The 26,489-nt window shown below is 38.8% G+C and overlaps 1 protein-coding gene across 3 annotated transcripts; it reads right to left on the reverse strand.

Annotated features, from left to right (window-relative positions):
• Positions 1-1,500: 1,500 nt before the first annotated feature.
• On the reverse strand, positions 1,501-26,153 carry slc4a2b (solute carrier family 4 member 2b). 3 transcript variants are annotated; one of them, XM_033985852.2, is made up of 24 exons: positions 25,899-26,153; positions 22,010-22,082; positions 19,824-19,975; positions 13,836-14,004; positions 13,528-13,751; positions 13,087-13,208; positions 12,415-12,626; positions 11,473-11,609; positions 10,454-10,634; positions 10,244-10,379; positions 9,800-9,998; positions 9,318-9,423; positions 9,059-9,243; positions 8,552-8,765; positions 7,799-8,005; positions 7,573-7,721; positions 7,305-7,499; positions 6,136-6,363; positions 4,997-5,086; positions 4,740-4,906; positions 4,408-4,661; positions 3,722-3,891; positions 3,414-3,587; positions 1,501-3,098 (listed from the first exon to the last, which is right to left on the reverse strand). In XM_033985852.2, the coding sequence occupies exons 3-24, from the start codon at positions 19,875-19,877 to the stop codon at positions 3,027-3,029; spliced, it is 3,645 nt and encodes a 1,214-aa protein (XP_033841743.1). In that variant the 5' UTR covers positions 19,878-19,975; positions 22,010-22,082; positions 25,899-26,153; the 3' UTR covers positions 1,501-3,026. The 3 variants fall into 3 exon arrangements, with proteins under 3 accessions (XP_033841743.1, XP_033841744.1, XP_033841745.1); XM_033985853.2 differs by lacking the exons at positions 19,824-19,975; positions 22,010-22,082; positions 25,899-26,153 and adding an exon at positions 17,469-17,507 and having other exon boundaries at positions 1,513-3,098; XM_033985854.2 differs by lacking the exons at positions 19,824-19,975; positions 22,010-22,082; positions 25,899-26,153 and adding an exon at positions 15,422-15,644 and having other exon boundaries at positions 1,514-3,098.
• Positions 26,154-26,489: the final 336 nt, after the last annotated feature.

Here is a 26,489-nt window from a genome sequence, read left to right on the forward strand (position 1 = left end):
AAATATCCCCCTGTTCGTACATGAATCCAAACTGAAATTGAATTATTAGAAGTGTTTTTCCAATACTGCTAAATAAAAATACATGTTGTTCTACTGTTTAGTAAATTATTTTACATTGTACATTAAACACATGCAAAAGATGTAACATATAGTCTAAATGTTTGTGAAATCTTATAAAGGTTTGTAAGGTGCAGTCAATAACAAGAGCTTAATGAACTGTTTCTAATCTCCTCTTGATGCCAGAAGAGTTGGGGTTCCACTGCCGTAACCAATAATGTTGCACTGCTTGATTCGTAAGGTCTTCATTTCCTGCAAGACGAAGAGTAAGAAACTGTAAGATTTATATCAAGCTGTGGTTATTTTTGCCAGTTAAATTAAAAAAAAAAAATAGTAAAAGATTTGATATTTTAGAAATATTTTGTAGACCTAGTAAATTCCTCACATGCAAAATAACTCAAATGACACCAAATGTTATAACAAAATAAATACATAAATAAAATAAAAATTATGTAGTGTATAAGACCAAGAAGTATTAAGCATATATATTGAGATTTTGATTTTAGGTTTTGCCTAGAGAACCTTATTTGCATTTTAAAACATTGCAGTCAACAAAATTTATACAATTAAGGCTAAACATTTAAAGATTACATTTGTGAATATGTTTACTTCAATAATTCACTTGTAATATTTAACTTTGAATAAATGCACCGACCTCAGTTAGACTGGGCTTGTGGATACAGTGGACATAGGGCCTAGGCTCCACTTCAATGTTCCCTCCAAAGGTTTTGTAGCACACTGCACAGTCAATGGGTGGCTGCATGATTGCACAAACATAAAGGCCATGGACAAGTCAGAACAGACCTGCATACCATAACACTGTGTCATGAGAGGAGCTCCAAACTTGTACAAAAATACAAAAATATGCTTACTCTGTCGTTTCTGAAATGGCAACCTGTAGATTCAGTTGTACCTTTAGGACAGTGGGTTGGTTTTAGAAGGAAATGATGATAAATATATCTCACATCAAAACCAGGCTATAATCAAAACAAAATTATGAAATTCTCATGTTAAAATGGCACATACTGCTCAAAACAGAAATTCTACATAAATGATTGTACTTACATTTATATCTGATTGTGTGATGCTCCTAAAGAATAGAAAATGGTGTTGGACTCCGGCGTGAGTGCTGAGCTTTTCCAAGGCGAGGTTGACTCCTTTCTTAAAGTCTTCAGACAGGTTGTTGAAAGCCTCCTGCCCCTGAGTGGACAGAACCAGGGCTTGAATGCTCAGGACCACCAGCAGGAACAAGGCCATCTCTCTGCTTCTCTGTGTGCGAGACAGTGGCAAAGCTGCGCCCTACGCTCTCCTCTCTGGGTTTTTTGGAAACAATCCACACCCTTTTTTCCCTAGACAGAACACTTTTGGAACACCTGGTACATCTATGAAGTTATGTCATTGGTCAGAAAGGTTTGATGCAATAATGTACAAAGGAACAAGAGTAATATTTAGCAGATATTTTATTGTATTTAAAGTGAAATAGGATTATCAGTTCATTATTTTTAATACAACCTTCATTTCATTCACAGGCACAATAAGCACACTTGTTACAGTCTACTTCATATAAATACTTCTTAATTCAGTCAATGGCCATGATGTGCCACATGTGTATCCTTTAAAACAGCAGTAATGCCTCATAATATGACAGATAAATAAAACCCAGAGATGACTGGTAAAAGAGGGTCACAAAGTGCAAACTACTACAACTACTACTGTAACGTGAGTTGTCCTTCTAACAGCAGAGAGCGGTCACTGCATGGTCCACAGGCACTTGAGATGCTGTGCACATCTGAGGCACCACACAGCTAAGTGTGAGACATGCAATAAACTAATAAAATCAAGATCAGACCCGGAGTCCATTTTGACACAGTCAAAGGCTGACACCATGTCACTTCATTTCAGGTGACATGAAAGAAGATAAAAACAAGATATTTAAAATCTTTCCTCTCAATCAAACAGTGAGATTGTCTCAAGAGCTTCAGTGGGCATTTGGTCAAACTGTAGTAGCTGAAAATAATAGAATATTCTATGGTAATAATATCATGGAATGTTTAACTGCTACAATGTGCAGCTTGTTCTAACCTCAGAGGTATTGACATACTTTTGGCACAAAAATAATGTCATCATAATATAAACCACAGAGTGGCACGTAACTATTCTGTAATACTAGTGCTCTATGCGTTGTATGTGTCTGTATCTGTAAGTATAATGATGGCATTAGTGTAACAACTCCAAATACTCCAGCTATTATTGTTCAGTACAACTTTAAAACAGAAGATCTCCCTCTGCTGGTGATCCTGTTTCACTACAAGTACACACATTCATATAAAAGCTTAAGCAAGGCCTGATTAAAAGCAAAGCAGGTTAAAATTCAAAGGTAGTCAAACAAAGACAACAAAAAGCAAAATTAATTAATCTCATGGATCTGAGGACTCTACAGTGATAAAATCAATCTGTAACACAAAGTCATAGTTCAGATTTGGTGTGGTTCAAAGTGCTAGAGCTTCAAGAGGTGGTTCAAGTTGAATGAGGCACTTAGTTCACCTCAAAACAAACTGATATAAGGCGCTTAGTGACTAAACATAAAAGTACTTCCACAATAATACCCCAGCATATGAATATCTAAGGAATGCATCCCATATATCCTCGGTATATTCAATATGAATCAGAGCAACATTTCAGGACTACACACAAAATGTTCTACATTAATACAGTAGCTATTCATTTTCAGTCACTGGACCTTGGAACTATTTTGCCTGAAATGTTATGAATAAAAATGTTTGTTTGATTGACTATATTTTACCAAAAACTAGTGACAGTACAGCTCAGTCAGACATAACGGACAGCTATAAAAACAGACTTATTTGGAGAATCCAGCAGATGACCTTCTACATTCAACAGGTGTCAGGGATGGTGATGATGGGCACTGTGTTGTGACAATTAAAGTCCAATAGAGGGCGTCACGAGGCTTACACTGGCATGTGCATCTCCGAGTACTCGTCTTTCTCTTCAAACTTTGGTTCCGCATCGTCTGCATCCAGCTGGAAAATGACAGATATTAGAAAGATTGCTAACTGGTGAATATGGTATTCATTATCTAAAATTGTACTGAATGATTACTACAGGTGACAACTCTCACAACTTGCACTATGCACCTTTTCTGGTGGAGGGTCTGGATTGTCTCCATGCATGCATTGTTAATCCTAGTTACAGGTCAGGGTAAGTACTAATGCTTAAAAGTTACTTGTGTACTACTTGTGCTTAAAAGCTACTAGTTCACAACTGCAGAGTAATACAGAGTAATACATTTGAAAAAAAAAAAAAAGTAAAGCTGTATGAATAAAGTCCTGACTTACACATGCAATCTCTCGAGCAGTGAAGATGCGTCCCAGGACAAATATTTTGACAGGAACAGTGAGGATGAGGACAAAGGGAAAGGCCAGGGAGGCTTGTGTGGACATGACCGCCCACAGAACGGCTAGGCACACCAGCTGGATACAGGTGAACAGGTGCATGCGCAGAGTACGCACCTGGGGAGGAGGAGGGGTCAATGATTATTCAAAGGTCATTAAATGTTTGATGTAAGCTTTATGCTGCTGACAACATAAATACAATGGAATTGCCTGGATGGCCTATGCAAATAGAATTCAAGATGGCATCTCACCTTGCGGACATAGGTGTGGTCTGGGTGATACTTTGGTGGCATCAGAAGAAGCATCATTCTCTCACTTAACTGGATCCCGTTAAGTGACATGACCCCCATATAGAGGAAAATCCCAAACAGCACAGCCAGGGGGATCTGACGGAGCAGCTGACCTATGACTATGGACAGACCTGGGGACAGAATGGGATACAGTCATATTTTAATATCATACTTAATGAATGAGTTCCTAATTATATAGCGTATCTTAAAAAGAAAATCTAAGCATTGCACCTACATACTTTGCAAAAAAGAAAAAAAACAAACAAACAAGAAAACAAACAAATAAAAATGGATTTTGTTGACTTGAATGTTCATAAAGTACAATTTTACAAGCAAATACAGAACATTATATATATATACATATATATAATATATATATAATATATACATATACATATACATATATATATACATATACATATATACATACATATATACATATATATATACATATATATATACATATATATATACATATATATATACACACATATATATACATATATATATACATATATATATATACATACATACATACATACACAGACAAAGACTGCAAAGGAGCACCAAATATTAGTCTATGAAGTATCCCACAAAAAAGTTGAAAAGTGGTTAAAAACATGCATAGGCTATAGAATAGGACTGACCAACCAGGATGGCGACAAGGAGGCCAGTGACCCTCTGCTCTTTGACCTCCTGAATGCGGGGCTTGTCTCCGGGGGCCACAGCTTTACTCATCACTGTCAGGGCGTTCACATGTGTAACAGATCGTACTGTTGCCGCAGGCATCCAGGGCAGACCGAACAGAGCTGCCGTCCCTCCGAGCACTACAATCAGCAGCAGGTCCAAGTGGAAGCCAGAGCCCTTCACCAGCATGCGCTCCTTCTTACTCACGATAAGGCTGGATACATCATCAGGAATATAAGTCAGGTGCACACTTACGTTAAGATGTGTATGAGTATTAGGGGAGCAGCCTTACGTGGTGATCTGAGTCTCCATGAAGATGAGGATGAAAACAAGCAGAGCAGGCAGACAAGAGGCAAACATCATCCAGACCGGAAAGAGGCCGTCAGAGCCTAAAGGGTTAATGAACCAGCCACGCTTAGATTGACTGGTCACTGAGAAGCCACTGGGCACACTTAATTTCTGGACACACAACATAGAGAGCACAGCATTAAACTAACAGTACAATAATAATAGAATTCAATAGTAATTAACTAATCATGCTTTACTTACTTGAGTGTATGTATCTTCTATGAAGTAATCCACCAATACCATGATGAGAATGGCTATTGGAACACCAAAATCTCCAATAACTCTGCGAAGCTAAAACATATATACAGTTGCAACCAGAGGTTTACATACAGACTTTTTCTCTCACTGACATGAAATCAGACTAAACTTTTTCTGTTTTAGGCCAATTAGGTTTACCAAAATTATTACCAAAATTATTTCTTATTTCATTTGCTAAATGCCAATATAATGAGGGAAGGATTTTTTTTGGACAATTTTTCATTACTTTCTTCAAAGTCAGAAGTTTATATACAAGATTAATATGCATTTAAACAATTTGGGAAAGCCAGATGATGATGTCATGTCGTTGGAAGCTTCTGATTTAAGGTTTAGGTTTATTGGTATATTTATTCTGATTTAGAAACACACTGCTTCTGTGTGTAACATCATCAAGTCAAAAGAAATTAGCCAAGATATCAGGAAGAGAATTGTGGACTTGCACAAGTCTGGTTCATCCTTGGGTGCAATTTCCAGATGCCTGAAGGTGCCAAGTTCATCTGTTCAAACAATTATACGTAAAAGCAAAACACCTTGTGAAGATGCTGGCTGAAGATGGTAAGTGTAAAATACTGGGGTGGCAGCATCATATGGTGGTTTGCACTCCACAAAATAGATGACATCATGAGGCAAGAACAGTATGTAGAAATACTGAAGCAACATGCCAAGACATTAGCCAGAAAGTTAAAGCTTGGGGGCAAATGGGTCTTCCAAATGCACAATGACCTGAAGCATACTGCCAAACTGGTTACAAAGTGGCTTAAGGATAACAAAGTCAATGTTTTGGAGTGGCCATCACAAAACCCTGATCTCAGTCTAACTGAAAATTTATGGGTAGACCTGAAAAGGCATTTATCAAATAGAAATTATTTTGGTAATTCTAATTGACCTAAAATAGGAAAGGTTTAGTTTGATTTCATGTCGGACAGTGAGAAAAAAGGCATGTGTCTTTTTATAGTGTGTGTAAACACATTATATAAATAAGCTTAAAATTAATGTTATTAATTTTAAGTTTAATAACATTATAGGACAGCAGGGAAATTAGCAGAATCAACAAAACTGTATTGAAATCATTGGAGTCGTACCCGTCCAGGGAAAAAGGCGCTATTCTTGAACTTCCGCAGGTAGAAAGCAATAAAGAAAGTTCCGGCCATTAGTACCAGGGACAGCAGGGCTGTGTTTGGCTCCCCTGAGACTTTGACGATCACTGGCTCTGTGTTGTTGGTTTGTATGGAGGTGAGGTTTACCACAGACACATTTCCCTCTGTGATATTGTCCAGGGAGCAGCGTTTTAGAGGGTTCTCTTTGAATATCTGCCAATGGAAAAATTTAATAAATGCAATGCACATATACACATTGTAAAGCTATGTTTCCCTCAACTGTATAGCTATAAAACAAGCTAACCAAACTCAGCCAAAAGTAATTATTAAGAGTTAGTATTACATTTTATCTACAGATCTCATGTGGTTTTGTTGCACACCACCTCAGTCTGACCCCAGTTTATATCAGTACATTTAGTTGATGTACTGACCTACATAGTTTTACTTGATAAAATGTATGTAATTTAGTCATAGTTTTAGTCATCATGATGATTATTTTTTATTAGTTTTGTATTTAGTTTTAGTAAAAAAATAAATAAAACATTGACAGAAACTATAAGAACATGCAATGCCTGGCCAAAAAAAAAAAGTTGGCACAAAAAAAGGTCACACACTCTAATATTTTGTTGGACCGCCTTTGATTACGGCACGCATTCGCTACGGCATTGTTTTGATAAGCTTCTGCAGTGTCGCAAGATTTCTTTCCATCCAGTGTTGCGTTAATTTTTCTTGCACTGATGATGGTAGAGTTTGACCGCTGAGCAAAGCCTTCTCCATCACATCCCAAAGATTCTCAATGGGGTTAAGGTCTGGACTCCGTGGTGGACAATCCATGTGTGAAAATGATGTCTCATGCTTCCAGAACCACTTTTTCACAATTTGAGCCCGATGAGTCATTTTCATCTTGGAATATGCCCGTGCCATCAGGAAAGGCAAAATCCACTGATGGAATAACCTGGTCATTCAGTATATTCAGGTAGTCAGCTGACCTCATTCTTTGAGCAGATACTGTTGCTGAGCCTAGAGTAATTATCCAATAGGAGGCTCGTACCTATTTGCTTAGTTAAATCCAGGTGGCAACTTTTTTTGGCCAGGCAGTGTATTTCACTTGAAAAAAACATTTATAAGCAATGTCTTGATAAGTCCCAGATTACCTTAACCAGCTTGAAGAAAGTCTCGCAGATGAAGATGAGAGAGATGAGGAAGGAGAATATCTCTTGAGTGAAGCGTGAAACAAAGCGAACAAGAAAACTGCCCTCAAATGCCACTGTCACTGTTACTATGACAATGAGCCAGAAGCCGATCCACACACGACCAGTCAGGTACTCTATATTGTTTCCGTTGCAGAACTTAATAAAAGACCAAAGCATATTTTAATACTCAGTCCAGTGATGACAATTTGAGATGTAAGTGATGACCTACTGTATAAAAGGCTTCTTCAAAAACTAGGATTGGTCCAGAGAAGCCGACAACCAACAAAGGCTGCGCTCCAAGTAAAGAGAAGATAATCCCCTGCACTGATGTAGACACAATAAGCTCAGAAACACCAATGAGACCCTCAGTTTTCTCTTCTGTCACAGAATAATACACAACATGGTTAGAAACAGGAAAAATATTAAAACAACATTACAACAGCACAAGCAGATACCGAGTAGTCCTCCGAATGTTATGGCTGGAGAGAGCGCAGCAAAATAGATGAAGATAACAGCAGCCATGCATTGACTGCTCAGGGCATCCTTGAAGTCACTCAGGTACTTTGGGTAACGGTTCTTCACATCACGAACAAGTCCTCCAAAGGGCCGCCGCGTCCTTTTGAGAGGGTCATCGGGTTGCTGAAAGGGAGTTAGGAGAGCCTCTGGAAGACAGGATAGAGAATAACGGTGATATGTGCAATATCAAGCTCTTACTGATAAAAAATAATAATTTGCAATGTAAACTAGAAACTGCCATATCTGAGCTTTGCTGTAACCTCCAGCAACTGAAAGCAAGGAGCTCATTAAGCTATCTGATTGGATGGGTTGAAAATCAAAACAAAAACTGTAAACTATTTTAGCATTATTACATATAATATTTATGTAAGTGTGAATAAGTCAACAATTATGGTCAGTAAAATTTTAGATTAATGGAACATCATATCTAGGGAAACAGAAGTGAATGTTTATTTATAAACATATTTCTTTCAGGGAAACTGGTTAATCAACATTAAACTATAAATACAGTCGAAACCGGAAGTTTACATACACCACATCAAAATTTACATTTCTCACAAAGTTTAGTCTGATTTCATGTCAGACGGTGAGAAAAAAAGCATATGTCTCTTTTTATATAGTGTACGTAAACTTCTGATTTCAACTGTATGCTGGAGTCAGCCTGTAGCGAGGGGCCTATATTCTGTCTTTACCTTTGTCTTCAAAGCTCTTGGGCTCCTTCAGTAGTTTGGTCTCCTGCTCTTCCCTTTTGCGCAGCATCTCCTGTTGGAATCGGGCCACAGAGCGCAGCAGTTCATCCCCACCCATCTCTGAGGGAGGTAGGACGATACTGCAGTCCAGGAAACTGTTGATGGCATTGAGCAGGTCCTGTCTGTCATCAGCCAGGTACGCAGCCTCGTGGAATTGCTGCACAGGAGGAGACATTCATTATGTAGTAGCATTATGTCATCAGAAGTAGTAGACTTAGTTTATTTCTTATTTATTATCAACAGTATTGCATACTTGTCAATAACTTTCAGACCCCCAGAAAAAAATATTTACTTTCCTATGGAGATCATGAGACTCAATTCTCCACTCAATTAGTTAAAAAGTAAAATTAGGATGAACAAGCCCTAAAAAAACCTGTGTGTCTAAAGAAATGCTTATATAGTTAAGATAAAAATATAATACATGTGTGCTTCGAAAGGAAAGATTCAAACCTTGTCGGACATGAGTGTGGAGATGGAGCGTCCAATCTGGTGGTAGTCCATGCTGGTGGTGGGGGGTCCCAGTAGAACAAAGAGGAACCGCACAGGGACAGGGACCTCCAGCACAGACTCCAGTAAAACGGCCTCCTGTAGCCGCACGAACGCCATGGTGGGCTGCTCCAAGAAGTCCACCGAACCTGGAGACATATAGCACATAGTCCAGAGAGAGCTCATAAGAGAAACTCAATGAGTGACTCAATGGACTACCCACCTACAAGGACCACTGTGGCCTCTGCATTTTCAGGGATCTTCTCAAGCAGTTTCAGCTCATGCTTTGACTTGGAGCGATGCATTCCAGAAATCAGGATGGGCTCCTTCTGCAGTTAAGTTAAATAAAATCAAATTTAAAATATATATAAAAAAGATAAAAACAATGCTATTAATCAACACTAAAAATGAACTCTTTCCAAAAGTATTTTTCACTATTTTTACCATTAACCTTTCAGAATAATTACAAATTGCAGAGTTTAGAAGCATGGCATGAGCTAAGAATGAATGGAATAAGTACAGTAATACAATCAATAAAATTTAAATAAACACTACACTAGATTTTAATGTGTTTATATTATTTATTTTTCTTAGGTCTTAAATTAAATTAAATATATTTAAAAAAATAGTTTAGCGTCTAAATCGACACACAGACACTGCTAAGCTCCATTGTTAATGTTGTACTGAACTCCTCTCCATCATTACCTGCACCTCATTCTTCTCCATGTCGATGTGTGGGTCATGACCTGCAGAGTTTCCAGTGCCCATGAGGGGCTCTGTGACCGAAGGCTCGGTCTGGTGGATGTGGTTGGTGCTGTGGTGGTGGGGGATCAGGCTGCCCAGGCTGGCAGCTGAGATGTTCCTGGGGAAAGGGCTACTATGCTCCTTCTCATCGCTCGGGTGACTATGAGAGGAAGGGGAGAAAGGGAGTAAATCCCATTGACAGTATATCAAAGACATAACTTCTAGTTTGCAACAGGCTCATTGTTGTGTATACTGCTTGGAAAAGAACAGATATAGATGTGAAAGGTGAATGCCAACTTTTTTTTTATTTAAGAGTAGGATAATGATAATCATGTTACAGGCATAATATACACTTCTTTTTTCAGTATCAGAATTAATTCAGGCGGTGTTGATTCAGAGCCTGACCTGTGTTTAAGGAGCAGTGCTCTGAGGACATTGGCACGATCTTCAGCTTTGATCTGGTCTGAGATGATCATCTTCTCCACAACCTGGTGGGCAATGCCAGGGAGTGTCTTCTGATCCAAGTCCAGCAGTACAGCACCTATACACCCACAAAATCTCTGTTTTTGATTGTGTATGCTCAATAATGTATTAGTTTAAAAAAAAAATGCTTACCATGTGAAATGGTTTTTCTGAGCTCCAACAAACTTCGGAAAGACAGTGAAGCAACATGAGGTTTGCCCCAGCGGTCTGTCTCCTCTTCCACATCCTCCTCAAATTTGATCCATCGAGCTGTCTCCTTCCATTGCATTTCTTGATTCTTATCCATGGTCAGTTCATTCAGCTCCACAAACACCTACAAAAACAGACAGGACATTGAATGATAGAACACAAAATGCAGATGCATGCATTAAACATGTTAATGTGACAGTTTTTGTTAGATCACTTTAAACCACACAAAACAACCATTAATACTGTATAAAGTTGTGAGTTCTGAGTTTGTGTGAGAAAAGTGAGACACCTGTGAAAACAATCTGGATGCTGTTAAACCTCATTTCTCTATGATACCATTGTATTTCATGCTGGCTCTTGGTGCCATCCAGGCTTCATGCCAGTGAAAACAGGCCAACTCTGGTCACACTGGGGCTGCTTGCAGCCTCACCTTCTTGTACCGTTGTGCCTGAGCTGCATCCATGTTCAGCAGAATGCCTTCTGTCCGCGATGCAGAGCGGTACACAATTAGTCGTAAAGGCTGGAGAATCAAAATTGTGTGAGAACACGCTCAAACACTCATGGAAGGCTAGCACGGAGAGGGAATTCTCATTGCACCTCATACTAGAACAGGGCACACGGCACATGGACCTGTGGGTTCTTAGAAAGTTTGTGTGAATAAAACATGGCTGCCCCACTGCCCAGAGTCTGGTTACTCTGCACTCCTGTCTTTTTCTGTGTGAAAGGAAAGAGCCCATTCATTTTTAATTGTACCTTTCGTCATAGGCTGGTTAACAAAGAGAGTAGACAGAACATGAAACAATTCCATGGGACATTTCAGCAAAACTACTGTCAAACTAGTCACTGATAATCCCCACACATTTTATTGTTGTCAGAGTTCATGTGGCAAATGTACTAGTACAAAAGAGGACAAATATCAGTGACAAATAAAGCAGGGCAATTCCACCTCTGATGCATCTCACCTCATGGGGGGTGCGATCCTGCTTTCGGGGCCGTGTGCTGGGCTCTTTGTGGTCTTTGCCCATATGCACCACCTGGCCCTTGGTGCTCTTTCTGACCAAGTGTCTGCGCACACCAGGAACATCTTCAAATCTGTGACCTGAAATTATATGATAAAGTCATATTATTAAATTATTATTGTTATTGCCCAGACGCCCTTTTCCCAGTTTTTCTTGATATTAAGAATTGTAAATAACTGGTTATCAAAATAAAGAAAGAGGGAAAGGGAAAAAATGTATGTACACATTTATTTATTTAACTGTTAATTGTTTAGAGATTGCCACCAAGGTGACTCACCTATAAAGATAGTTAATGATGATAATTTGCAGCCTGTATAGTGGTATCTGGGCCCGAAATCAGTCTTGTCAGTTTTTGAAGAGTATAAAAGATACAACTGTTCAGTAATCAGATTACAAGGACCCCTCATGGCCAATGTGTGACCTTTTGATTCTAACATTACACATGTCAGTATGCAGTAGAAACTGTGGGGAACAGCAGAGAAAGGGAAAATGATCTAACAAACCCCAACAGAGAGAACTATAATCTATTTTGAGGTATTGTTCTGACTATTATTAAAATGCTTTCTTGACAAGGATGACAAGTGATTAAACTAATACTATTGGGAGTATTTGCTAGATCCAGGGCCTCAGCTGACAGTAGGAGTGGCTAATTTAATACATAGGCTTGCCTGCCACACAGCCTGATAAGCTGCTGCTCACTGCTGGGAGCTAGGCTCCCTGGTGTAAATCAACTCAACAAACACATATGCACTGTGTTGGAAACACAAAGAACTGCGGGAATCCCACAGCTACTGGGACATGCTTTACTACATGTGTTAAGGTGCAAAATCAATACTTTTAGCCCTGAAGTTGCTGTATGAATAGTAAACAAAGACTAGTACTCACTTTTAATGCCGTCCAGGTCAGCCGAGGCCAGAGTCTGAGCCTCGCTCTCGTCCGTGGGGATGCGCTGGTACTTGGCCTGCTCAGCCCCCGTCATGTTTCCTGTGCGTCGGCGCTCCTGCAGGTCGTAGCCGCGACTGGACAGTCGGGTCAGAGGAATGTGCTCTGGGCCCGACTGAGGGGATGGACTGGAGAGCTCAGGGGAGCCGGGCTTACTGACACAGTGAAGAAAAAGACTACATGTTAGTACAACCCATAATGGTTTAAAGTTTCAAACATAAAGATATTGGTTCGTAAGTACAAACTTCCACAATACACTTACTTCAAGTTATGCCAAAGGTCCAATCTTTTAAATCTAATTTGTTCTAGATCAGAAAAAATCTAACATACAGAGAAAAATTCAAAATCTCCCAGTGTGGACACACGCAGCACAGATTAAAGCGTAAATGACGGAGGTGGGGCCTGGGACACTGGAGGTGTGTGTTGAAGTCTATAGAGACAGGTGCTTTATGGGTCTCTGAGGAGAAGATTACTTCTGTCCATCAGATAATGCCCAGCAGGACCCTGAATGCCTCAGACATGGAAACGTACAGTGAGTGCCTCACTGTCCAATGAAACACAGCGAGGCAGACAAGACAAACAACGGCTATAAACATTACACATATTTTCACTTACTCTGTTGAGGATGTATATGTGCCATCATCAGTCACAGCAGCCTGTGGTACAATGTTCAGCTGACGAGATGACAGGATCCCTTTAATATTTTTGGCTGCTTGGTCTTCATCTGAAACAAAGAACTAATAATGCACAAACAGTCAGATTCATATCTGCAGAAATTGCAATAGAAATATTCTGACATTATACCTGGTCTAATTTTGTTACAATATCATAACAACAAAACATGAAACCCTCAGATGAATTATTCAGACAGCACTCAAATATTAACAGAGGGAAATATGGTAATGCTACAGGAGCTCTTAGAGAATCAGATGGTCACATGGATAGTATGACGATTGAACATGTAAATACAATGATTTAATCTTCTGAGTAGCCTATATATTGGCTTTGTTTATGTTTCATTAACATGTGTTAGGAAGATGTAAAGTGATGTAATACCTCCACATCTTTAACTTTCTCTGCCTCTGGAGGGGCAGAGGTGGTCTCCTCAGTCTCCTCTTCCTCCTCCTCATCCTCTCCCTCCTCAGTGAGGCCGCTGCAAGGAACATGGCTGCTCTTGTGATCCTTGTCCTTCTTTTTCTTCTTCCCACTCTTCCGCCTGCGTGCTTCGGAGGGCAGTTTGGACAGAGGTCGGTGAATGTGGTGTGAGGAGTGACGGTGGTCTGTGAACAGGTCGGACATCTTAAAGGTTCTGAAGGCCTAAGCAAATACCACAGTTACACCACTTTACGTGTGCGTATACATACATTCAATGTCCTCCTCGTGGTAGATGTGATGCTGCTCATCTGGAACAGCTGCAGCCGGGGAGAGGATCTGCTGGAAGCGCTGGACCCCAAGAGCTTTGTTTAAGTCCCCATCATCCTCCTCCTCTCCACGAGGTGTCCCGTGTGGCGATGAGGCACTCGAACCCTCTGGCTGCAAAACATTAATCATATTTTATATAAGAACACAATGAGCATAAATGAGGGAGAAATGACACTGTTTAAACTACCTGGAAACACCACTAGAGGGAGTCCTACTACTGGTTTAGGATGACATGACTAATATGGCTGAAGTGGAAACAATAACCATGTGCTCTGATGAGTACTCCTCATTCATGCAGAGGTGTAAGTGATCATGTGATGTTACAGATATGTTTTGGTGCAACAGGACACAAAGCCCATGGAGCAGGCTCAGTCAGAGGCATGTTGTGATAGAAGCAGCCTGCAGGGAGGCCCACAGAGAAGACTTCACACCTCTGTTACTACTACTACTACTAGATGTACTTTGTAGTACATGTGTGCATGCTACGGCCAAGTAACAGTCCCATTTTAAAACCATGCTTCACAAAATATAGCTTTTACACAATATAAAACCAGTGACTCTTTAATAATGTATTTTACTCCACAGGAGGAAGAAAAACACATACTATAAATCCATTAAATTACACACTGAATGCATATTAACATTTATGTGACTTGCCTTGAAAGTTTCATAAAATTATATGTTAAACACCTAATATGTGGTCCTATATGGCATATGGTGAAAACAAATTTCCTTGCTGAGATAACAAAGTAACTAACTACCTACCCAAGAAACAATTACATATTAGCACAATTTCTTGTTCTGTTCTCTCATCCAATCACTTTCAATGGATACCTGCAATGGATCACTGCAAGCCAGGATTTTTTGTTTTGGAGATGCACTTTACCACTTCCAAATGACTAATACCTCAATGACAAATTGTGTAAAACATGCTTCCATATGTAATGCACATATGAAGGCCTCAACCTCACCCTATGACTGAACCCAGCCCAGTTCATACATGCCACACACAGGTGACAGTCCAACACCCCACGATTAACTGTACACTAGCAGCACAGAGCTCTGAGGAAACCATACAAGCTCCACTGCACACATCTAATATTAACCTGTGTGTACAAAGCCTATACAGAGGAGCCTCATAGAGAAGTGGACAAATGTGCATGGAAAACAGATAATGCTTACAGGTTTATGTTGTCCAAGCTCAACACAACAAAGAGCAATTCAATTTAAAAAAAACTGTAGAAAAATATAAAGCCAATTCTGCAGGTGCTATTATCCAGCCTCAGTGTTGACTTTTTTCAACGCTCTCATTCAGATCACGATTTCACAGTGTATCCCCGGAGGTGGGAGATATGTGTGAGGGATTCTCAAAGAGGTGAGACAATTTTCCATAACTCCAACCATGTGGAAAAACAAACGAAGTAGCACTGAGCAAAACAAAAGTGACCTGGCAAAGAAAAGCCTCAGCGGTGCAGGAAACTTCATTCAGTCAATAGCCCTGATTAAAGCGTGAGGTTTAAGGACTTACCTCACTCATGGCACTGAATCAGCAGCAGCTCTGCCACAGCACACCTCTAGACCTCTAGACCTGCCTGCAGAACATACCCCTGTGCTTGTGCTTATCTATGGCGCGTGAGGCCCTAATCATGGCGCTATCAGCCAAGCTGCCACCTTCACCAGTCTGCCCATTGTGCCCAGGGAGATTAAACAAGGCGCTCACACTTGCTTTGAGGACAAATGTAGTCTGAAAGGACGAGATGTGTTTGAACAAAACAAATTAAACATGACATTCATCTTAAGATTTTAGGATTGCCACATGAAGCCTAAATATTGACCCAAGTGCTTTTAATCTCGGTGCTTTGAAGGACAAATGAAATAAACATCTTTAAAGGACATTTTAGACCAATGTTGACATAAGACTTGTAATCACACACACTTTTTTATATTTGACTTTCTGACTTGCTTAATATCTGAGATGACAGGGGTATTTCAGACAAAGGATATTTGCTTATACTGGATTGAGCATGATATACAATGTGAAGTACCTTACAAATAGGTCATGTCTAGAAAAAAATGTTAGTTTATAAGTTCACTATCTGCATTGTCTTTATTATATATGACGTTTTCCTTCTGGGTCCATCTCCAAAAACTGATTTGCATATTATCTTTTTATATACTTCTCTCCTTTCTCGTTTTTACATTTAGTAAGGGCTGGGACAAACACAAAGTGAACACTGGCTTGACAAAGGTTTAGCAAAAGTTATAACATTATTTGAAGTCTTGTTGTCAAATGATGAAGCCCCTTGGCAGGGGAACACCACTATTTTAATACTGTGTATATTAAACTCTGATTGCAGTCCCTTCTTTTGTTAGCTCTTTAATTAATATCCTCTTACCCCATCTCTCCAAGGACAAGAGTAGTAGTAGTGTGCAGACATCAAATCAACAATGTAATGAACTACTGTAATCCTCCTAGCAAATTAAGTTACCATGTGTATGAAATGCGCTGCATAAATAAAAATGCCTTGGCTATTACAATGTCACCGACTATGTACTACATACAGCATTGATAAGCACTCTATAAAATCATTACTCTCAGTGAAAATAAAGTGTATTTACAGGAGTCAGTCAAGGGTCATCATCATGTTTACTCACTCAAGAGATCCAAATTGATTTAAATGTATGGTTATGACAATTAAGGCCAGCAAGTTATAGCTCTTGTGGTGGACAGCTTCTGTATGTAGAGGCAGTAAAGCAGATTATCTGTGGACCAACTTCAAATCCCACATAGTCAGCACATGGAGGGAAGAGAGAGATAGCAGTACTTTGCATTTTACTGTGCTGTTAAATCCATTCTTATCTTTGGGCCTTCATTGATTTGTATGAGGTAAGAAGTACTGCATCTATAGAACAGATAGATAGATATCAGTATAATGGCACATTGAAATTTCCCGATTGCTGCCATATGCACATCACAGGAAACAGTGTGGTTAAAAAGGAGGAGGAGGTATAACTGATGCTTCCATCTGGGGCCTACACATTTTCACACTGACTGTTATTACACTCTGTCAGCAGCCTGGAACTGCCACTGTAAGAGTGAGGTGATACGACTTACAAAATTACAAGCTAACATTTTACTAAAATTTAGATGTGTTGTCTAGGCACATTCTGTCATTTAATGATAACCACAAATAGTAATTCGGTGTGATAATTGTTACATGATTGTTACAAATAGACTTAGATTTACATTCATCCCTTTGTTTTTGCAATGTTTGAGTTTCACAAAAGTCAAACCACCTCTTTTGAGTCATCCGCCCTCACCTATTATTAGTAATGCATAAAGACATTAGCGAATACCTCAGAATTACTTCAGATTTCTAATGTTTGAGAAAGCCAGTCACCTGTTGACAAAGTAAAAGTGGATCTGCGACACATCTAAACATTAACCCAAAGTTTGCACTGAGGTACCTTATGTTTAACTATAGTCTATATGGACAGAGACTATCACACTTCTAAGAATGAACTGCCAAAAATGGATAACGCTTGGAGCCAGTTTGTCCAAATTATTCACTCACCTTAAATGAATAAAGAAATTCCATCAAATACGATTCATGGATGTTTTGGCATTATTCAAAAACACTTAAGATTTAAGGTCTCTCTACTTCCCATTTTTGTCACATGACCAGGAGAGGTTTTCAGCACAGGAAGAGCGCTGTGGATTAGTAAAGAACAACTGGATTGTATGTGGTTAACCAAACTGGACACGCACAAAGCACACAGCATACAGACTATGAAGAGATAATAATTAACCTGGCCAAGTCGGGGCCTAGGAAACGACCAATAACGGCTAAGGATTTGTCAAAATGCAAACATCTTTATCATCACTATGCTCACCGTGCTAACAGCCGCTTCTACTGTCATAAGGGAAAACTCACATGAACATCATGAAATATACTGCGTTGAGCCAAATGCATAAAGAATAAAGATTAAAGAGGATGTAAAAAAGTAATTTCAAGTTTTAGTGTCGTGGTAATTATTGTCAGTTAAGAAAAGTGAAATCCTTTACCTAGTGTTTGTTAGGATGCTGGTATGTGACAAGCTTGATTAAAACCCCAGTATGCAACTTTTTAGCCACAATGCACGAAAATAAAAGCATTTTTTTCCAATTCAGTTATTCATGCTTATCTTTATGGAAATGTTGTTCTTTTGGCTATTATATTGCACAATATGGCATAATATTTAACTATCTCTATGGAGAATGTTCAGAATAATGGTTTTAACTTTATATTTCCATGGAATCCTGCAGGTGATGTGCCACTTTAAAAACATTTTTGTTTTTAAAATTTTCTTTTGTTTCAGTCACAGCCTTCTTAACATGAAGTACAGATTACATTTAAATGACATACTGTTGCATCAGAAATTCTAATGATCACCTTACTAAAGTTAATCAGTATTAAACATCAATTAAACATACTGCACTGTCCCTAATAAAGTACTAACAACTTACTTTACTTAGAAGCAGTCTTTCTAAGGTAAATATACGATTTGAGCTTTCTATAGTTAATCAAATTGTTGTTTTTCCATGACACAGTGGTCAAGTGTCCTATACAGACTTCTACCTCCCACATACTCCACATTCTACATCTTCACTGCTGGGGTTGGATTTCAAACATGATCTTTGGGTGGTGAATGGAACCCTCAGAACTGACTCAGGACTTCCCTGCAGAGTCACATGACAGTGAAAGGGCAGCATAGGAAGAAGTGGCAAAAATGCACACACAAGCTTAAAACCAGTTGGCACAAAACCTGGAAAACTAAACTTTGTCCTAAAGCGCTAATATTAAAATACTACTTATGCCAATCTGTGTAGTTCATTATTGCAAACATTTACTTGATTCTAACTTTCCTACACCAATTCTAAGAACCAATAACTCAAACATAAAGCAAACAAAATACTTTTAAAAGCCATCGGTCATTACCTGTCAGGCCTGTAGTCAAACTATTGCTACATTAAACTTGTGATATTTTCTAAGTCAGCATTTTAATAATTTTAGAGTCAACATGTAAAGGAAGTCTTGGGTTGAGTAATGCTGCTATGCTTGGATGGTGACCAATTGCCTTCTAGTTTCTGTAAACCCCACACCAAGAAAGAATTTTGTCAGGGCCCACTACATTCTAGTACAGCAAAAGAAGGGCAAGGAAAAACACTCAATATGCAGGTATATTATATTTAGTTAAGGCAAAAAGTGTTATAAAGAATGTGTTACAAAGCTGTATTCTGACTTCAAATGCAGTACTATTTGGCTACCAACTGAGCAGGTATTAATTACATTTTGGGGACCTGCCTCCCTCAGGAGGTTAAGGTCACGCATGTAGGAAGTAGGGTTAAGGTTAAGGGTTAGTTTCCTAGAAATGAATGGTCAATGTAAGGTCCCCAAAAAGCATCATGTGAGTGACCCAATGAGGGGAAAGTAATAAAATGACTTGAAGATGTCCTTGACTCCAGTAATATGTTGTTCCCCAACATTTATCTTAAGCAAATGTAAAAAGAAAATGTGTCTGTTAATATTCATGCCCTGTAATAATACTAAAACAACTCAACACGGCAGAAGACCTCCATATCTTCAGTAAAGGAAGATTTTATAAAGCAGTTGTTTCTTTAAATAGTGGCTCCTAGATTTGTGAACACACCATACAACGTCCAGTGCTGTGAGGAAGCTGATGCAGCAGAAATCTGTAACACGGAAAACACTTGGAGAGCAGACTGAGCAATGTCAGCTTAAAATATCCAAAAAACATGTACAGTGCCAGTCTAATGATACAGTGGTTGTTTTTTGCACCATTCAGTCCAGCGTGTGTCTCATGTGTTTTATCATGTGCTCATTAAAGCCTGACCAGTGCTTACTGTATGCTGTATTCTGTGGACTTACACTATGAATAACTGATGTCACGGCGTCAGTGATCTGGTTGGGAGTGTTGCTCATGGCTCCGTACTATTATGTAGACTGGAGAGCTGCTTCAGAGTGTGCTGTTAGCCCTTCTCTTTCTCACTGGGACTGAGGCAGCTTTTGGGCAGCATAACCTGCAAGACACACACAGGCACATGATGGTGTTTTAGCATAGAGAAAAGAACAATTCCCAATACACACAAGAAACATAGTATAAAAGCAAATATTGCTTTACTGTTTATATTGGTCTAATAAAAAAACATCTATAAAAATCCACCTTAACTAGTCTTATGGTACATTGTACACTGAAAACAATATTTATGATTATTGGCCCATATCGTCTCTTACCACCATCCAAGGTCATTGGCCATTAGTGTCGGATAAGAGTCTAGATAGCAAACAGCTACTGTGTACAGCATACTCTGATAAAACAGTGGCGTGTGCCAGAGCCAATGTACTCTTCCATATGCCTGTCTATCAAGTAATCAAAGGATGTCATTATGAGGTATCATTCAATTTTTACAAATATAAAAATAATATGAGGATTATATAACTGCTGTATTGATGTATTGACATTCAGAATTTGAGCCTGTTGTTATCAAGTCTGTGATGCCAGAGAAAGATAAAGATTTCTGGCCTATAATGACATATTACATAGAGAGAAAGAGGACATTGCTGTGAAATAAATAATAAAGACCTGCACCTGTTGGTGTGGGGACAATGCACAATGAAATAATGTACTAAATGCTTTTTTGAGTCTGATGTTCACAGTATTGAATTTAAGTTTTTTCAAGATGGGCTCTTGAGAGAATGTCACGCTAGGTGTGTGGAACACAACTTTCTCAGTAAACCTAGATCCCTGCTCTTTGGAAGAGTCCATAGAGGGATAGAGTTACAGAACCCTGGGATCCTGAGTCAAATCCATGAGAACAGCTTGCCCACCTCAGGCATGTCTGTAATAAGACTATTATAATAACAACAACTATCACAGGGGAAGAAATACTATGTATTTTTATGAGCATAACTGACCATATTCACATTTTCAGATCTACATTCAGAAATAAATAGGTGGATAGATACATAATTACCGCATGTAATTATATGATATGTGATGCTACATAAGCCCGAATAATATATACTACAATTGTCCAGACAGACATTGAAATAATTTGGGCCAATGTCTATGTCAGTCAATTTTCCAAGATATTTTTAAAAGTCTGTGGTCACGATGCAATAACACACAAAGTTTTGGAAAAGGGTCTTTCTGAGAGGAAGTGTGCCTGGAAACAGGAAGAAGGTGACTGAGTAAATTGCTGCAGACAGGAGCATGCCACACATGCATTTAAAGATCCATACATAAATAGAACAGGTAGGATTCTTAGAGACTTAAATTGTCTTTAAATCAACATAAACTCTGATGGTCAGATCATAAAGGTCATATATGGGATGAAACCACCATGTCTAATGCAAGTGACATTCTAACTGATGCTTAATAACTCTATCTACAGTGAAAATGAATCATACGTTAACAGTGAAAATTAATCATACGTTTAGATATGTTTATGATTTGAAACCCTAATACTGTAACTATATTAACAAGTGAGTAGTTTTTTTTTTGTTTTTGTAAGGAATATAGAGACTGTGCTATACTAGTGAAAGAAAATAAAGATTCAACAGAGGTCCACAGATGGCATCGATAAATAACAGATTTGAGAGTAATCAGATATAATAATAGGATATGACAGCATTTTAGGAATTGCATCTGCAGTTTTATTACTGGCAAATGACATTGCAGCTATGAATGTAAAAAAAACAACAATTAGACCACAGGCATCAAGATAGAAAACCACTCCTGAATTAAGTAGATTTAAAAGCTTGCTCCATTTTTAATTTTAACAGATTGGTAAATACTTTTCAGAAAGACATATTTCAGATTACCCATTTTGTAACTGATATTTCTTTGACCATGATAAGAACACATTTTGCATAGTGTAGTTTGAACCTACATTATAAGATAAGCAAATAATATGATCAAGAAACTGAATTATTAGTGAAAATACAAAATGTCCAGTAACTAAAACTATATATATTTTCTTTGCAAAAAAAAAACAAAACAACATACAAAAAACATGAATATCAACAAAATAGGAACAGAGTCAGGAACATACCTTGGTGTGCTTACTGCAGAGAAGCCACAGCAGACATTGTAGTGCAATTTTGAACAGTGCTGTGTTACCGGGTCTGGTCAGAGTGCAGGGCAAAACAAACACAGGAGAAAACAGATAGAGACAGAAGAGTTAGCTTGGATGTGTCCGAGCAGTGCGCTTCAGTGCAGTGAGTGGCCACCGTGCAGCCACTGATAATGGGCTAGCTTGTGTTTCCTCCTCCCGTCTGCTGACAGGGAGCCATGTGACCTCAGCTCCATTCAACAGTGACTCAAATCCAGCTGTTGCTCCGGCCACACGGGCCTGCTGCCTGCCCCATACAGAGTTAAAAGATCCACTGATTTAGCATTGTCAGTATCAGTCTGGATGAGCAATGAGTTACCTATAGGAAATGTCAATAAGCCCTTAAATGTGCTGGTAAAAGTAGTGCTAAAACTAAGAGAATATCCACTGTATTGCTCAGGTCAATACAGGTCAGTGGTAACATAAGGGGTCGTAGACTGAAGTTGAGATTCTGTGATTGTGAATTTGTTGCACATACAGAAGATGGATGTCTGGTAAAGAAAAGGGCTTTTGTTCCACAGTCAACATGATAGAAAAAGGCACCACCGAATACACTCAACATTGGCCTTTCCCAGTCCAGATACAGAGAGAATAAGGTGGCCACTGTTCCCCAGACAGCTATAGTCCAGCATTAGGTAAATAATCATCATCTGTAAAAGAGCCTCTAAAATTATATATTATTATACCACAAATGGAGTTTGTATTTATTATAGTCTGAAACTGAGTGCAGACAGTTAAATTAATGGGAAACAAATGGCATATGGCTCAAATACAATTATGTCGATTAATATAGTTGAGATTATTGGTTTTCAAAGGGTCAGAAGAAAAATAACTTGAACTTACTAAATTAATCAACTTAACATCTCATAAGGCATCAGATTAATTGTGTTAAGGACCAAAGAACAGTCGTGTGATCTAAACAAGTTGCTTACCACTTTGCCAAATAATTAAGAGCTGCATTCCATAAGAGCTTATACAAGCCTTGGGCTAAAGAAATCCTGGGGCTGGGTATGTGTATGAGCTGGGGGAGATAGAATTGTTTGTCCCCAGAGCCATGGGCTCACTACAGAGTCACATGCATGTCTTATGTGGAAAAAGAAACAGCCAAAGCCAAAAGCAGCTGAACCTGAAGTCCACTTCAAAGTCTGGGCTTTCATCCGTCACAACAATAGGCCTGTAATAGCATTAAGCATTGACTCAGTTGCACAAAGGTGTGACTTAACAGCAAACAGCCTTTGATTGGCATAAACAAATGGTACTTTTTCACAGCTAAACTTTTATAAAATATTGCTTCTGATTCTAATACAAATATGCCAAAGCCAAGCATACAAATAATATATTCAAAAGTAAATGTAACTGTGCAAGAAGATATACATTCCTGATTGCACTGAGCATTTTCTGTGGATAAGATCAGGTATAATAAATACTACTGCACAGGTTTGTGGACTCACCCCTCTGGCGCTCAGTACTAGCCCACGCTGACAGAGTCAAGTGTAACTGTACCACTGCAGCTGCTGTGCAGGAGAATCTCTATGGGATTTGGTTATGGTGAATGTTGATAGCTGTGTCTCTGTTGCCTCTTAGTGTTTAGCCTAAAATAGCTCTGTAATTTAGAAGTTCAGTGTCCGTGTAGGAGACGTCTGCACAGTGTAATGCAGTGGCCACATGAACAGTATAAAGATCTGACATGGCCAGCTTCTCAGCATGACTGTGTTAAAAACACACTGCAGGCACACATCCAGTCTGCACTAACAGCTGCACTCAGTCAGTGGAAGCCCATCTTTATCTCACTCTATGCCCATCACACTCTGCTAAGACAGCACCTGTCTGCTCGGGTACATGAGAATTTAAGGGCTCCTAATGCCTGTTCATTGTCCTCTCTGCCAGAAACAAACACACAGTCACCACGCAAACATTTATGTATACATCATGACCTCTGGGTATTACACAAGTTCTTTTAGACTTGTAATAGTAATTCCAAACAGAACAGAATGGTAATACTCCATTTGATTCAAACATGGATAATAGTTTCAATAGCAGGTCACTAGATGAACTTATTCAATAACCATTTAATTATGCTTTTTGTTATGACACTGACAATGACCAATATATGCCACACACATAGCAATTAAATAAATCACTTACACAACACTGACTGCTCATGTCACACCCTCTGCTCAGACGGTGAAGCCTCATATCTTATATCAAGTCATGATAATATTAATAATCATGACATTTCAATCTAAGATTATTGAGTGGAGGAGGGGGTAGCAATTCTATCAAGCCTAAAAGGTTAACAGCAGCCTATAGTTGACTCATCGTATAAAATAAGTAGTGCTTTCAGCCATGATTGTTTTTGCATATACAATTACACATAGAGTTTATCTTTGGGAGAAGTTAAAATAAACAGTCAGTGTCAAAGGCTGTGGTAAAAACACATACAATTATCTGAGTCCTTTCCTTCCTTGCCTTCTGCATGACCAAGCGATTTTTGTCAGGAATGTGAAGACACTCCACTCAGCTGTTTGCTTATTCATTTGTCTCATACACACATTGTTGTTGTGACAGATCAGTTTACAATAAGTCTGTTTGACGCATTTCCGCAACATAAAGGAAAACAATGCATTAGTCAATATGTTCAACAAAATCCAAGCACGATCTCACCACCGCAGGGGGCCTATACTACAAACAGGAAGTTCAATCGCACTGGAATTTTGTCAGATTATATTTTTCTAAGATTTCACAAGGTCAGATTGAAACATACCTACAGGGTCAGACAAACAACACAGATTCCACTATTATGAGTCCTTGGGTCAGCCCATTTTGTTCGATAAGAATGTCGTACTGGCATGTTCCACTTAGATGTAATCATTTTTGATAAACTCTTTATCCCATGTCTCCGCTTTTACATCAGAGAAGTATTTTTCATTATATCTCATAACTCTGAGTGCACAAGACATGGATATTGATGCACATTCCTCCTCTTTCCGGTAGGCCTCATATATTTACAAGAGAGACAGACTAGGACTACAAAATTGAGTTGCACTGGAGTCAGGTCCTACTTTGGCGACTGTTGCCAAGCGAATTAAAGCAATAGATTTGGACTTATAGTAGCACCGCATTACATTTGGATGTTAACAATTGTCAACAGTCAAGTCACCCATGGTGGGACACAGAATAATGATTAAGTGAAGATATTGAAGAGAAGCACATGATAACCCAACAGCCTAACAAAAGCAAAAAAGCATTCAAGCAATTATAGGAATGCAGTATAGTTATGATTAGGTTAATAGTTGCACCTGTGTTTTGGGGTAATCTTTAACAAACAGTTCACGCCCCTTTGATCTTATCGGAGCTTTAAAGCAGGTTCAAATACAAAGTATATATCACTGAGGTTGTCATTGGTTATTTTAAAGAGAATTCTGTGTAAATGGTAAATCAATTTTATTCCAGGGACTATGACATTTGGGTTAGTCTAAACTTTAAGCTGGGCATGTGCAACATAGACACATTTATAAAGGTATAGGCTACACCAGACATTTTGGGGAGATCTAAAGCCAACATATAAAATAAAGAAAGAAGACATAACATGAAAAAGTCCCTTCTTCTTCTGAATGTCCGGTTGAATCATCCTTAGCACAGAAGACATTTGCTAATGAGCTGTCTGATCAGTCCATATTTGAGGATGATCATCACATGTTACACAGTAGTCTGAGAAGAGACCGTTATCTATTATCATATCTGTATTATAATAATTTTGGAATAAAAACAGACACTTAAAAACAAAGCTAAACTATATTTAGTAAAACAGTATTATTGATGATATTACCTGATGAAAATCTAAAAACGTGGCGCAGACATCCTCTGGCAGTGACACTCACGTATGTGGCGGCAGCAGCAGCAGCAGCAACAGCGGTAGTTATCACTGTGAGCGCCGCCTCTGCCCGCTCCTTTAGGGAAGAAAAAAACAAAACAAACTTATCATCAACCGAGCCAAGATTACAACCTCCGAAGAAATCCTGTCCAGGTCTAAGCGAGGCCAGACCCTTTACATCCGCGGACAGATTAGACTTATTTCCTCACCGGTTCTTCTACTCGTTGAATGACTACCTCTTCTGGTTAATGGACCACGTGAAAGTGCGAAAACATACCCACTTCCGGTAAACTTTGACAATAAAAGCATAAAAGTCTCCTTATGAACATAGGATTGAGCCATTTGGCCTTTATCTCGAGATAATGGTTGACTTTTTATTTTATTTTAATACAATAAACGAAAATACAACATCATTATTTGGTACTTTTTATTCAAACAACATAAACATGACTTTATTTTCTTAATGCGGACCATGTATTTCCGGTTTATAGTGGTCATCATCGTCTCCTTAGCATGACCTGGAGTTGACACTTGTTTCCAAGCGGC

Source organism: Periophthalmus magnuspinnatus, chromosome 20, assembly GCF_009829125.3.
Source record: "Periophthalmus magnuspinnatus isolate fPerMag1 chromosome 20, fPerMag1.2.pri, whole genome shotgun sequence".
NCBI lineage: Eukaryota > Metazoa > Chordata > Actinopteri > Gobiiformes > Gobiidae > Periophthalmus > Periophthalmus magnuspinnatus.

Bases quoted from the DNA above. Each gene is read 5' to 3' on its own strand.
- slc4a2b (XM_033985852.2), bottom strand. From the start codon at position 19,877: ATGAGCAACACTCCCAACCAGATCACTGACGCCGTGACATCAGTTATT. The intron at 7,500-7,572 runs GTAGGTCATCAC...TCTTTTATTAAG, and splicing joins TTGAAGAAGCCTTTTATACA to TTCTGCAACGGAAACAATAT. The intron at 5,087-6,135 runs GTACGACTCCAA...TATATGTTTTAG, and splicing joins GCGCCTTTTTCCCTGGACGG to CTTCGCAGAGTTATTGGAGA.